This window comes from Oncorhynchus mykiss, chromosome 13 (genome assembly GCF_057628025.1).
Source record: "Oncorhynchus mykiss isolate SJ-2025 chromosome 13, ASM5762802v1, whole genome shotgun sequence".
Taxonomy (NCBI): domain Eukaryota; kingdom Metazoa; phylum Chordata; class Actinopteri; order Salmoniformes; family Salmonidae; genus Oncorhynchus; species Oncorhynchus mykiss.
In genome coordinates this window covers 64,100,838-64,113,798 of record NC_143034.1, presented here as the reverse complement: position 1 = coordinate 64,113,798, position 12,961 = coordinate 64,100,838, and the positions used below count along the sequence as shown (strand labels likewise).

The following is a 12,961-nucleotide window of genomic DNA, read 5'->3' as shown; positions in this document are numbered from 1 at the left end:
TTCCTACAATGTTTGGAAACATTCCAATTTGTTGTACAGCTAACATTAGAATGGTGGATCTAAAACCACGTCTATCTGTCTGTCTGTCTGTCTGTCTGTCTGTCTCTCTGTCTGTCTGTCTGTCTGTCTGTTCTGTCTGTTCTGTCTGTCTGTCTGTCTGTCTGTCTGTCTGTCTGTCTGTCTGTCTGTCTGTCTGTCTGTCTGTCTGTCTGTCTGTCTGTCTGTCTGTCTGTCTGTCTTCCAGTACAGGATTGGCCAGCTGTATATGATCAGCAAGCACAGCCATGAGCAGAGTGAGCGTGGAGAAGGAGTGGAGGTGGTGCAGAACGAACCCTACGAGGACCCCACACATGGACAGGGACAGTTCACAGAAAAACGGGTCTACCTCAACAAGTAAGTGTGTACTCACCAACTGTGTTGGAAAAAGTACTCAATTGACATGAGTGAAAATAAAGGCTTTCCCGAGTGGCGCAACGGTCTAAAGCACTGCACTGCGGTGCTTGAGGCGCCACTACAGATCCAGGCTGTGTCACAGCTGGCCAAGACCGGGAGACCCATGAGGCGGCGCACTATTAGCCCAGCGTCGCCCGGGTTAGGGGAGGGTTTGGCCTGCCGGGATATCCTTGTCCCATCGCGCTCTAGCGACTCCTGTGGCAGGCTGGGCAAATGCACGTTTACACGGTCATCAGTTGTACCTCCTACACATTGGCTTCCGGGTTAAGCGAGCGGTCTGTCAAGAAGCAGTGCGGCTTGGTAGGGTTTTGTTTCGGAGGAATCATGGCTCTCAACATTCGCCTCTTCCGAGTTGGTACGGTAGTTGCAGCGATGGGACAAGACTGTAACTACCAATAGGATATCACCAAATTGTGGAGGAAAAAGGGTAAATAGTACACAAAAAATATATGTAAAGTTACTTTAATAGAAAACGACTTAAACGACTTAAGTAAAAGTGAAAGTTTCCCAGTAAAATACTAGTTGAGTAAAAGTATAAAAGTATCTGGATTTATGTGTACAGTGGTGGGGAAAGTACTCAATTGTCACACTTCAGTAAAAGTAAAAAATGAAATGAAATGCTACACATCAAATTCCTCATATTAAGCAAACCAGACGTCAAAAAGCCATGGTCCTGCCAGGTTGAATACTGCCCACAGAAGATACAGTAAACACAGAAGTCACATACTGTATACTCCGAAGGATCCTGTCAAATGATTTAAGCACAAGGTGTTGTGTAGTTTATTCCCATTAGTAAGCTACAGCAGGACTAATCTCCTGGCACTAGCGGAGAGCGTCTGACATATCCTTGGGGAGTGCCATATTCACTGTCTTCATTGGGTGAGTCAGTGCCACTGGAAAGTTTAGGACAGTACTTATCTCCTCCAGGCTAGATGGATGTCATATTGTCATAATGTGTCTCCTCTTCTCGTAGGCCTAGATTAGATAGTTGCATTCAAGACAAGGTAATTTTCATTGATCTCAGTTTGTCAGTGTCAGTAGAGTATCCTAGGCCTACCCTGTCATGTTTGTGGTATCATATTAAAGATTCTGATGATGAATGTCATATAATTGCCTGAAATGTGTTTATAAAATGCTCCTTAAAAATGTTCCTCTAGTTGGGGCTGAATTGCTACACTAAACATGAAACTCACACGCCTCCTATGATGTTGTGTATTTCATTATGATTGTTTACTGTCTGAGTTGGACAGTCTGCCTGTTTTGTCAGCAGTGTTGCTGTAAGAGGTTGTAACGTGTGTAGCTGCCCTGGCTACAGATGTAGGATCTTAGTAGAAATATTAGTAGTGTATTGGAGGTTTAAAAAGGCTTCTGAAGTTTGTAGTTTACACATTGACATTTCAGACTTGATTTTCCTTTACAAAATATGTATCTACCCCCACAAAAATGTAAATGTTATCATGTTCCACAGAACAATTCACATTTCCTGTTGCTGCAGAATTATTTTCATGCTGTAGCAAACTTGCTCAAGTTAAGATCTTACATCTGTACTTGGCAGTAGGCCTAAAAAGGGCTTGTTGGACAAGGACATTTTGTGGTGTTTCTTGGTCACATTTATCATGTTTTAAATGATGCAATGTGATTGTAAAAATGTTCAGTTATTTTTGCTGCATTTTTACTGGAAAATGTTGGCCCTGTCACTTTTACTCAAGCCCAGTCACTTTTACTCAGGCCCAGTCACTTTTACTCAGGCCCAGTCACTTTTACTCAGGCCCAGTCACTTTTACTCAGGCCCAGTCACTTTTACTCAGGCCCAGTCACTTTTACTCAGGCCCAGTCACTTTTACTCAGGCCCAGTCACTTTTACCCAGGCCCAGTCACTTTTACTCAGGCCCAGTCACTTTTACTCAGGCCCAGTCACTTTTACTCAGGCCCAGTCATTTTTACCCAGGCCCAGTCACTTACACTCAGGCCCAGTCACTTTTACTCAGGCCCAGTCACTTTTACTCAGGCCCAGTCACTTTTACCCAGGCCCAGTCACTTTTACTCAGGCCCAGTCATTTTTACCCAGGCCCAGTCACTTTCCCTCAGGCCCAGTCACTTTCACTCAGGCCCAGTCACTTTCACTCAGGCCCAGTCACTTTCACTCAGGTCCAGTCACTTTTACTCAGGCCCAGTCACTTTTACTCAGGCCCGGCCATTTTATAATCTAAATCAAATCAAATCAAACTTTATTGGTCACATACACATGGTTAGCATATGTTATTGCGAGTGTAGCTACAGTGCCTTGCGAAAGTATTCGGCCCCCTTGAACTTTGCGACCTTTTGCCACATTTCAGGCTTCAAACATAAAGATATAAAACTGTATTTTTTTGTGAAGAATCAACAACAAGTGGGACACAATCATGAAGTGGAACGACATTTATTGGATATTTCAAACTTTTTTAACAAATCAAAAACTGAAAAATTGGGCGTGCAAAATGATTCAGCCCCCTTAAGTTAATACTTTGTAGCGCCACCTTTTGCTGCGATTACAGCTGTAAGTCGCTTGGGGTATGTCTCTATCAGTTTTGCACATCGAGAGACTGAATTTTTTTTCCCATTCCTCCTTGCAAAACAGCTCGAGCTCAGTGAGGTTGGATGGATGGAGAGCATTTGTGAACAGCAGTTTTCAGTTCTTTCCACAGATTCTCGATTGGATTCAGGTCTGGACTTTGACTTGGCCATTCTAACACCTGGATATGTTTATTTTTGAACCATTCCATTGTAGATTTTGCTTTATGTTTTGCATCATTGTCTTGTTGGAAGACAAATCTCCGTCCCAGTCTCAGGTCTTTTGCAGAATCCATCAGGTTTTCTTCCAGAATGGTCCTGTATTTGGCTCCATCCATCTTCCCATCAATTTTAACCATCTTCCCTGTCCCTGCTGAAGAAAAGCAGGCCCAAACCATGATGCTGCCACAACCATGTTTGACAGTGGGGATGGTGTGTTCAGCTGTGTTGCTTTTACGCCAAACATAACGTTTTACATTGTTGCCAAAAAGTTCAATTTTGGTTTCATCTGACCAGAGCACCTTCTTCCACATGTTTGGTGTGTCTCCCAGGTGGCTTGTGGCAAACTTTAAACAACACTTTTTATGGATATCTTTAAGAAATGGCTTTCTTCTTGCCACTCTTCCATAAAGGCCAGATTTGTGCAATATACGACTGATTGTTGTCCTATGGACAGAGTCTCCCACCTCAGCTGTAGATCTCTGCAGTTCATCCAGAGTGATCATGGGCCTCTTGGCTGCATCTCTGATCAGTCTTCTCCTTGTTTGAGCTGAAAGTTTAGAGGGACGGCCAGGTCTTGGTAGATTTGCAGTGGTCTGATACTCCTTCCATTTCAATATTATCGCTTGCACAGTGCTCCTTGGGATGTTTAAAGCTTGGGAAATCTTTTTGTATCCAAATCCGGCTTTAAACTTCTTCACAACAGTATCTCGGACCTGCCTGGTGTGTTCCTTGTTCTTCATGATGCTCTCTGCGCTTTTAACAGACCTCTGAGGCTATCACAGTGCAGGTGCATTTATACGGAGACTTGATTACACACAGGTGGATTGTATTTATCATCATTAGTCATTTAGGTCAACATTGGATCATTCAGAGATCCTCACTGAACTTCTGGAGAGAGTTTGCTGCACTGAAAGTAAAGGGGCTGAATAATTTTGCACGCCCAATTTTTCAGTTTTTGATTTGTTAAAAAAGTTTGAAATATCCAATAAATGTCGTTCCACTTCATGATTGTGTCCCACTTGTTGTTGATTCTTCACAAAATAATACAGTTTTATATCTTTATGTTTGAAGCCTGAAATGTGGCAAAAGGTCGCAAAGTTCAAGGGGGCTGAATACTTTCGCAAGGCACTGTAAATGCTCGTGCTTCTAATTCCGACAGTGCAGGAATATCTAACAAGTAATCTAACAATTCCACAACAACCACCTAATACACACAAATCTAAAGGGATGGAATAAGAATATGTACATATAAATAAATGGATGAGCAATGACAGAGCGGCATAGGCAAGATGCAATAGATGGTATAAAATACAGTATATACAAATGAGATGAGTAATGTAAGATATGTAAACATTATTAAAGTTATTTGTGATCCATTTACTAAAGTGGCCCATGATTTTGCGAGTCTGTATGTAGGCAGCAGCTTCTCTGTGTTAGTGGTGGCTGTTTAACAGTCTGATGGACTTGAGATGGAAGCAGTTTTTCAGTTTCTCGGTCCCAGCTTTGATGCACCTGTACTGACCTCGCCTTCTGGATGCTAGCGGGATGAACAGGCAGTGGCTCGGGTGGTTGTTGCCCTCTTTTTGGCCTTCCTGTGACATCGGGTGCTGTAGGTGTCCTGGAGGGCAGGTAGTTTGCCGCCGGTGATGCGTTGTGCAGACCACACCACCTTCTGGAGAGCCTTACGGTTGTGGGCGGTGCATTTGCCGTACTAGGCGGTGCTACAGCCCAACAGGATGCTCTCAATTGTGCATCTGTAAAAGTTTGTGAGGGTTTTAGGTGACAAGAACCATTTCTTTAGCCTCCTGACGTTGAAGAGGCGCTGTTGCGCATTCTTCACCACACTGACTGTGTGGGTGGACCATTTCAGTTTGTCCGTGATGTGTATGCCGAGGAACTTAAATAGTATTGTGATATCCTCATATCATTATGGGTCACTTAATAGAATAGAATGTAACATAATAGAATAGAAAAGAATATAACATTATGGAATGGAATAGTATAGAATAGATCAGAATAGAATGGAATAAAACATACTGTACACAGTAATGGGCTGCCGTATGGACATGGAGGTTCCATAAAACACTCATAAGAGGACATAAAGATTTTAAGACATTATAGGTCTCACAGGTTCTAGCCATAGAAGAGCAATGTATTTTATTGCATGTGTCATTTCAATCCCATTTTCTCTGTTAGTCCATCTCCACACTCTGTTGAACATGATTACTGTGTGAAATTGAATATTTGATTCTCCATTATGTAGATTTAGATCACAATTGAATTTGCTGTTAAACGCACTGGTGAGTCTGAAATACACGTTCTGCTTCACTAATGCCCTTTCTGTGAGTTGGCCCTGGATTTGACCCAATCAGTCACACACTTCCACACACAGAGACACATGATAACATACACACTGCATGCACAAGCAAGCCCACCTGCTCTTTCATACTCAAACATGCATACTGTATACTTCTGTCTCTCTTTCTCTGTCTTTGTCTCTCCCTCACTCTTTCTCCCTATTTCTTTCTTTTTAAAATGTTTTGTTCTTTCTCTTTATCTCAAACACACACACATCTTTCTCTTTATCTCAAACACACACATCTTTCTCTTTATCTCAAACACACACACATCTTTCTCTTTATCTCGAACACACACATCTTTCTCTTTATCTCAAACACACACACATCTTTCTCTTTATCTCAAACACACACACATCTTTCTCTTTATCTCAAACACACACACATCTTTCTCTTTATCTCAAACACACACACATCTTTCTCTTTATCTCAAACACACACATCTTTCTCTTTATCTCAAACACACACACATCTTTCTCTTTATCTCAAACACACACACATCTTTATCTCAAACACACACACACATCTTTCTCTTTATCTCAAACACACACACATCTTTATCTCAAACACACACACATCTTTCTCTTTATCTCAAACACACACATCTTTCTCTTTCTCTTGTAGTAATACTGACAGATCAGAGTCAATCAACTGAGTCACTGACTCATCATCAGAGATGTGACTAAGAACACAGTTTAGCAGAGTGGGTTCATTCCAGTTTGGAAAATGGTCAAGATGCGGTCGCCAATGGAAACAGCCTCCACCAAATCCTCCACCAGCCAGGCAACCGTCACAACCCAAGGGGTTCTTCATGCACTAAGTGGACAGCGTTGTCGGACAGTCACAGAAAGTCCCGGCCCTGCAGTGTGCTGCTCTGGGAAATCCATCAGGTCTAACTGTGTTCCAGACTGTTTCATTCTGATCACAGCAGACCTGCCTGCCTGGCGGAAGGAACTGCTCTCTATTGATTCCATGGGTCTGGTCCCTATGGAGCGTTATCTATCTCCCATTCACTGACTTCATTAGATGTCTGGGAAGCGAGGAGACACTCTGATTGGTTTCCAGGGGGTCAGATAGGTACAAACCGGGTCAGCGATGGGCGACATCTTAAATGGCACCCTAATCCCTTTATAATGCAATATTACTTTTGACCATAGGGAATATAGTGACTTTTGGGAAGCAGGTCATGATAATGGGTGGTACCAGTAATGTATGGTATCTATGGGTTGGACCAGTAATGTATGGTATCTATGGGTGGCACCAGTAATGTATGGTATCTATGGGTGGCACCATTAATGTATGGTATCTATGGGTGGTACCAGTAATGTATGATATATATGGGTGGTACCAGTAATGTATGGTATATATGGGTGATACCAGTAATGTATGGTATCTATGGGTGGTACCAGTAATGTATGGTATCTATGGGTGGGACCAGTAATGTATGATATATATGGGTGGTACCAGTATTGTATGGTATCTATGGGTGGCACCAGTAATGTATGGTATCTATGGGTGGCACCATTAATGTATGGTATCTATGGGTTGGACCAGTAATGCATGGTATATATGGGTGGTACCAGTAATGTATGGTATCTATGGGTGGTACCAGTAATGTATGGTATCTATGGGTGGTACCAGTAATGTATGGTATATATGGGTGGCACCATTAATGTATGGTATCAATGGGTGGTACCAGTAATGTATGGTATCTATGGGTTGGACCAGTAATGCATGGTATATATGGGTGGTACCAGTAATGTATGGTATCTATGGGTGGTACCAGTAATGTATGATATATATGGGTGGCACCATTAATGTATGGTATATATGGGTGGTACCAGTAATGTATGGTATATATGGGTGGTACCAGTAATGTATGGTATCTATGGGTGGTACCAGTAATGTATGGTATCTATGGGTGGGACCAGTAATGTATGATATATATGGGTGGTACCAGTAGTGTATGGTATATATGGGTGGCACCATTAATGTATGGTATCTATGGGTGGTACCAGTAATGTATGGTATCTATGGGTGGTACCAGTAATGTATGATATATATGGGTGGTACCAGTAATGTATGGTGTATATGGGTGGTACCAGTAATGTATGGTATCTATGGGTGGTACCAGTAATGTATGGTATCTATGGGTGGCACCATTACTGTATGGTATCTATGGGTGGTACCAGTAATGTATGGTATCTATGGGTGGTACCTGTAATGTATGATATATATGGGTGGTACCAGTAATGTATGGTAGATATGGGTGGTACCAGTAATGTATGGTATCTATGGGTGGTACCAGTAATGTATGGTATATATGGGTGGTACCAGTAATGTATGGTATCTATGGGTGGTACCAGTAATGTATGGTATGTATGGGTGGTACCAGTAATGTATGGTATATATGGGTGGCACCATTAATGTATGGTATCTATGGGTGGTACCAGTAATGTATGGTATATATGGGTGGTACCTGTAATGTATGATATATATGGGTGGTACCAGTAATGTATGGTATATATGGGTGGTACCAGTAATGTATGGTATCTATGGGTGGTACCAGTAATGTATGGTATCTATGGGTGGTACCAGTAATGTATGGTATCTATGGGTGGTACCAGTAATGTATGGTATCTATGGGTGGTACCAGTAATGTATGGTATCTATGGGTGGTACAGGGTCCCAGTTCACAGGTTACAGATGCCCACTTCTGAAACTCAAGTTTTTAAACGTAATTTCAAAACCTTAGTTCTAATTTAGCACACATTATGTTACCATTCACTTCCCTGTAGAACGTGTGACGGTTTTAGATTTTAAAATGCCAGGCGAGGCAGAAAGAGAAAGAACTGGAAAAGACAGAGAGGAGTGGGGGTTTTCAGACAGAAGTAAGACTGGTAGCTGCCTGTGTGAGCTCTGATGGGAGAGGAGATCAGTGTTGTGTAAGTGGTGGATCATTTAAACAGTCACGTTGGGATGCTATACCTGCCTTCCCACCCACAGACCACCTGCTACCACAGACAGACAAGTACGTAAGTGCGTGTGAGAGTTTGTGTGTGCAGAAAGGGAGGGTGAGGACATAAAAGTGGTCCTCTATACTTTGCTATTTAAAGGTCCGTCAGTGAGAGTGCAATGAACACAGCATGTCAGTCCTCTGTGGAACTGACAGGAGATTAGTGACTGGAGGATCTGTAGACTGGGACCAACAGGAACACAATATTCAGTCCACAGGAGGCTGCTGAGGGGAGGACGGACCATAATAATGGCCGTAACGGAGCACATGGAATGGCACCAAACACATGGAAACAATGTGTTTTATGTATTTGATACCGTTCCACCAGCCCGTCCTCCCCAATTAAGGTGCCCCCATCCTCATGTGATTCAGCCATCTAATCAACAAGGCTGAGGGAGGGAGGGTTGTGCTCCAACATTACTCAGTCAATTTAGCATTTTGAGTGGGAATCCTCCCCCAGTGGCATTTGGCTGTTTAAAATGGCAGCCGCCCACCTTCTGTTGACAGAGCTATTTGCAACTTTATGGCTGGCCTGGTGCTGCAGTCTGCACTTCTCCAATGTATGATATTGACTGCAGTAAACTACCCCACCCGTGACACCCACAATATTTATGGGTCTGTGTCCCTGATACACAGCCGTTTGGGCTGTAACTGTTGGCTTTTGCTGTTGCGGGCTTTCTGCTTCGATTCATCCTCACAAATGTAGTGTCCGGATGGAATTGGGATAAAATATACTTTATGCCTCTAATAAAGTTTATGCCTCCACCCAAGAGCTCAAAATCTCAGTGTCAATTTAATTTGTTCTCATAGGATTCTTGTCCTCTCTCCTCGTATTTAACAGTTTTAACTCAGCATTTTGCTTTTCCAAACTTTGCCAAAATATAAACATCCACCTCAGCATCACAGCAGCAGACATCTTTGCTGCTCATCCTTCCAGCTCTGGTTCTCTGGTTAGGGTTTAGATAGGACATTCTTGAATGGGTTCTCCCTGATTGGCTACAAGGTCAGACCATGATGGTCACAGAGGTTCCTTTAGTTCTGATTGAGAAAACCCCTGTCTGTGTCCTCTGTGCTCCGTCCTCTCCCTTTTACCGCAGGTTGCCCAGTAACATCACCATCATCTACAGAATTTTGAGCCGCAATGTCCACCCAGCAGTCTCCATTTTCAGCTCCTCACAGCTGGCGCCAGATACTGTATAGGGTCTAACAGTGAGGAAGGGATAGCAAGGGGTGGAAAGGTTCAGGTCTATGATTCAGATGGATGTCGTGTCTTCTCTCGTTTCTGCTTGATGCTGTTCTCTATTTCTCTCACTGTGCTCCACCTTACCTCTACTTCTCCCCTCTTCTTGTCTCTTCTCATCCCTTGTTCCCTTGCTTCTCTCTTTTCTTCACTCTACTCCTCCCTTATTTCATTCAGCTCACTTGTCTTCTTTTGTCTCTTTCAGTAAGCTCCCTAGCTGGGCCAGGGCTGTGGTCCCTAAAATCTTCTATGTGACAGAGAAGGCCTGGAACTACTACCCCTACACCATCACAGGTAACCACTCCTAGGACCATTACACTGTAACACCTCTACACTACTACCTACACCATCACAGGTAACCACTCCAAGGACCATTACACTGTAACACCTCTACACTACTACCTACACCATCACAGAAGAGCAGTACAGGAATGCACAGTGTGTCTGATAATGGAAAGGAGGAAAGGGGATACCTGGTCAGTTGTACAACTGAATGCATTCAACACAAATGTGTCTTCCACATTTAATCCAAGCTCTCTGAATCAGAGAGGTGCGGGGGCTGCCTTTATCGCCATCCACGTCATCAGCGCCCGGGGAGCAGGTGGTGTTGGGGGTTAACTGTCTCGCTCAAGGTGAAGAACGACACATTTTTACACTTTGCCGGCTCGGGGATTCAAACCATGGACTGTACTGTACTCTGATAGACATTGTGATAATAGTCTATAGATAGGTGATGGACTGTACTGTACTCTGATAGACATTGTGATAATAGTCTATAGATAGGTGATGGACTGTACTGTACTCTGATAGACATTGTGATAATAGTCTATAGATAGGTGATGGACTGTACTGTACTCTGATAGACATTGTGATAATAGTCTATAGATAGGTGATGGACTGTACTGTACTCTGATAGACATTGTGATAATAGTCTATAGATAGGTGATGGACTGTACTGTACTCTGATAGACATTGTGATAATAGTCTATAGATAGGTGATGGACTGTACTGTTCTCTGCACAGGGACTGTTTGTTCTGGCTGGCTAGTTTGGACTGGACTGACTAAGAGCTCTATCTGTTCTCAACCTTCTCTATCTGTTCAGACCCAACGTATTCCCTCGCTTCATCCCTCTACCACACACACACACACACACGAACACACACACGATATTTCTTTCCTCAGAGAGAAGAATCCCAATAGCTTGTTGGGAGGGATGGAGGGAGTGATGGATGATAACATGATGAGAGGATCATATTATTATAGCCCTCTAAAATAAAACAAGCTCCTGCTGCTCCTTGTTGTCCTTCTCAGGTGTCCTCTTAACACATGATGCTCTCTCTCCCTCTCTTCTCTTGTCCCCTCTTCCACTCCCTCTCTCTCTCTCTTTTTCTCTCTCTCCATCTCTCCTCTTGTTAAACTCCCTCCCCTCTTCCACTCCCTCTCTCTCTCTCTTTTTCTCTCTCTCCATCTCTCCTCTTGTTAAACTCCCTCCCCTCTTCCACTCCCTCTCTCTCTCTCTTTTTCTCTCTCTCCATCTCTCCTCTTGTTAAACTCCCTCTCCTCTTTCACTCCCTCGCTCTCGCTCTCTCTCTTTTTCTTTCTCTATCTCTCCTCTTGTTAAACTCCCTCTCCTCTTTCACTCCCTCGCTCTCGCTCTCTCTCTTTTTCTTTCTCTCCATCTCTCCTCTTGTTAAACTCCCTCCCCTCTTTCACTCCCTCTCCCTCTCTTTCTCTCCCCCTCCATCCCATCTTTCTCTCTCGCGCGCTCTCTCTCTCTCTCTGTCTCTCTCTCGCTCTCTCTCTCTCTCTCTGTTTCTCTCTCTGTCTCTCTCTGTCTCTCTTTCTCTCTCCTCTTGTTAAACTCCCTCCCCTCTTTCACTCCCTCTCTCCCTCTCTCTCTCTCTTTTTCTCTCTCTCCATCTCCTCTTGTTAAACTCCCTCCCCTCTTTCACTCCCTCTCCCTCTCTTTCTCTCTCTCCCCCTCCCTCCCATCTTTCTCTCTCTCGCGCTCTCTCTCTCTCGCTCTCTCTCTCTCTCTTTCTCTCGCTCTGTCTCTCCCTCTCTCTCTCTGTTTCTCTCGCTGTCTCTCTCTCTCCTCTTGTTTAACTCCCTCCCCTCTTTCACTCTCTCTCTCCATCTCTCTCTGGTCCTGGATTCTTCACCTGCTGTGACGCAGAGTACACTGTGAGTATACCACTGATGTTCCTTACACACGCACGCACGCACGCACGCGCACACACACACACACACACACACTGTGTCACAACCGGCCGTGTCACAACCGGCCGTGATCGGGAGTCCTATAGGGCAGTGCACAATTGGCCCAGCGGCGTCCGAGGCTGGGGCGGGGTAGACAGTCATTGTAAATAAGAATTTGTTCTTAACTGACTTGTCTAGTTAAATAAACTAGTAGACATGCAGAGCAGTCTGCCAGAAGTCAAGGGTTAGGTGAGCTGTGCTCTGATGACTGACAGAAGAGTATGAAATGTTGTATTCCTGTAGAATTCCATCTCTGTTTTGAATCAGTGAATGGTTCCCCCAGAGATGTACAGAGCAGCAATACAACGCTACAGTAATGCTGTGTGGGTCCTTAAATCCCAAATCTAATAGCTAAATGATCCTTGGTATGACCATCTTAAAACAATTCCATATGTTCACTTAATAGCTTAGACTCTTATGTAAAGCACAAGCTCAATTTGATTAGGCTTTGAATGTCATTAAAGGGACTTTAATTCGCCTATAATTTTTCAATGAGTTTTACAGACAGCTTCATCTATTGTTCTGGTTCTATATTTAGCCATTGAGGATTTATTTTCAACCACCTCAGTCTGCGTCCTAAATGGCACCCTTTCCCCTATATACTGCACTTCTTTTGACCAGAGTCCTATGGGCTTTACATAGGGAATAGGATGGTATTTGGGACCCAGCCTCATTCATGTATGGGCTTTTACTGAAATTATTAAAGGAGAGCTGCTCGGTTACACAATGCACTGAACCTGGTGTGTGTGTGTGTGTGTGTGTGTGTGTGTGTGTGTGTGTGTGTGTGTGTGTGTGTGTGTGTGTGTGTGTGTGTGTGTGTGTGTGTGTGTGTGTGTGCGCGCACTTTAATGAAGCTAAATGAA

General features: G+C 43.6%; 1 protein-coding gene across 1 annotated transcript in view; it reads left to right on the top strand.

The window, feature by feature from the left end:
- LOC110514491 (cytoplasmic phosphatidylinositol transfer protein 1) overlaps positions 1-12,961 on the top strand; it is a 114,359-nt gene that overhangs the window by 82,919 nt on the left and 18,479 nt on the right. The window contains exons 2-4 of the mRNA XM_090197158.1: positions 245-393; positions 10,044-10,132; positions 12,016-12,023. Of these exons, the coding sequence (XP_090053284.1) occupies positions 245-393; positions 10,044-10,132; positions 12,016-12,023 (246 nt within the window). The remainder of the gene's footprint in view (positions 1-244; positions 394-10,043; positions 10,133-12,015; positions 12,024-12,961) is intronic.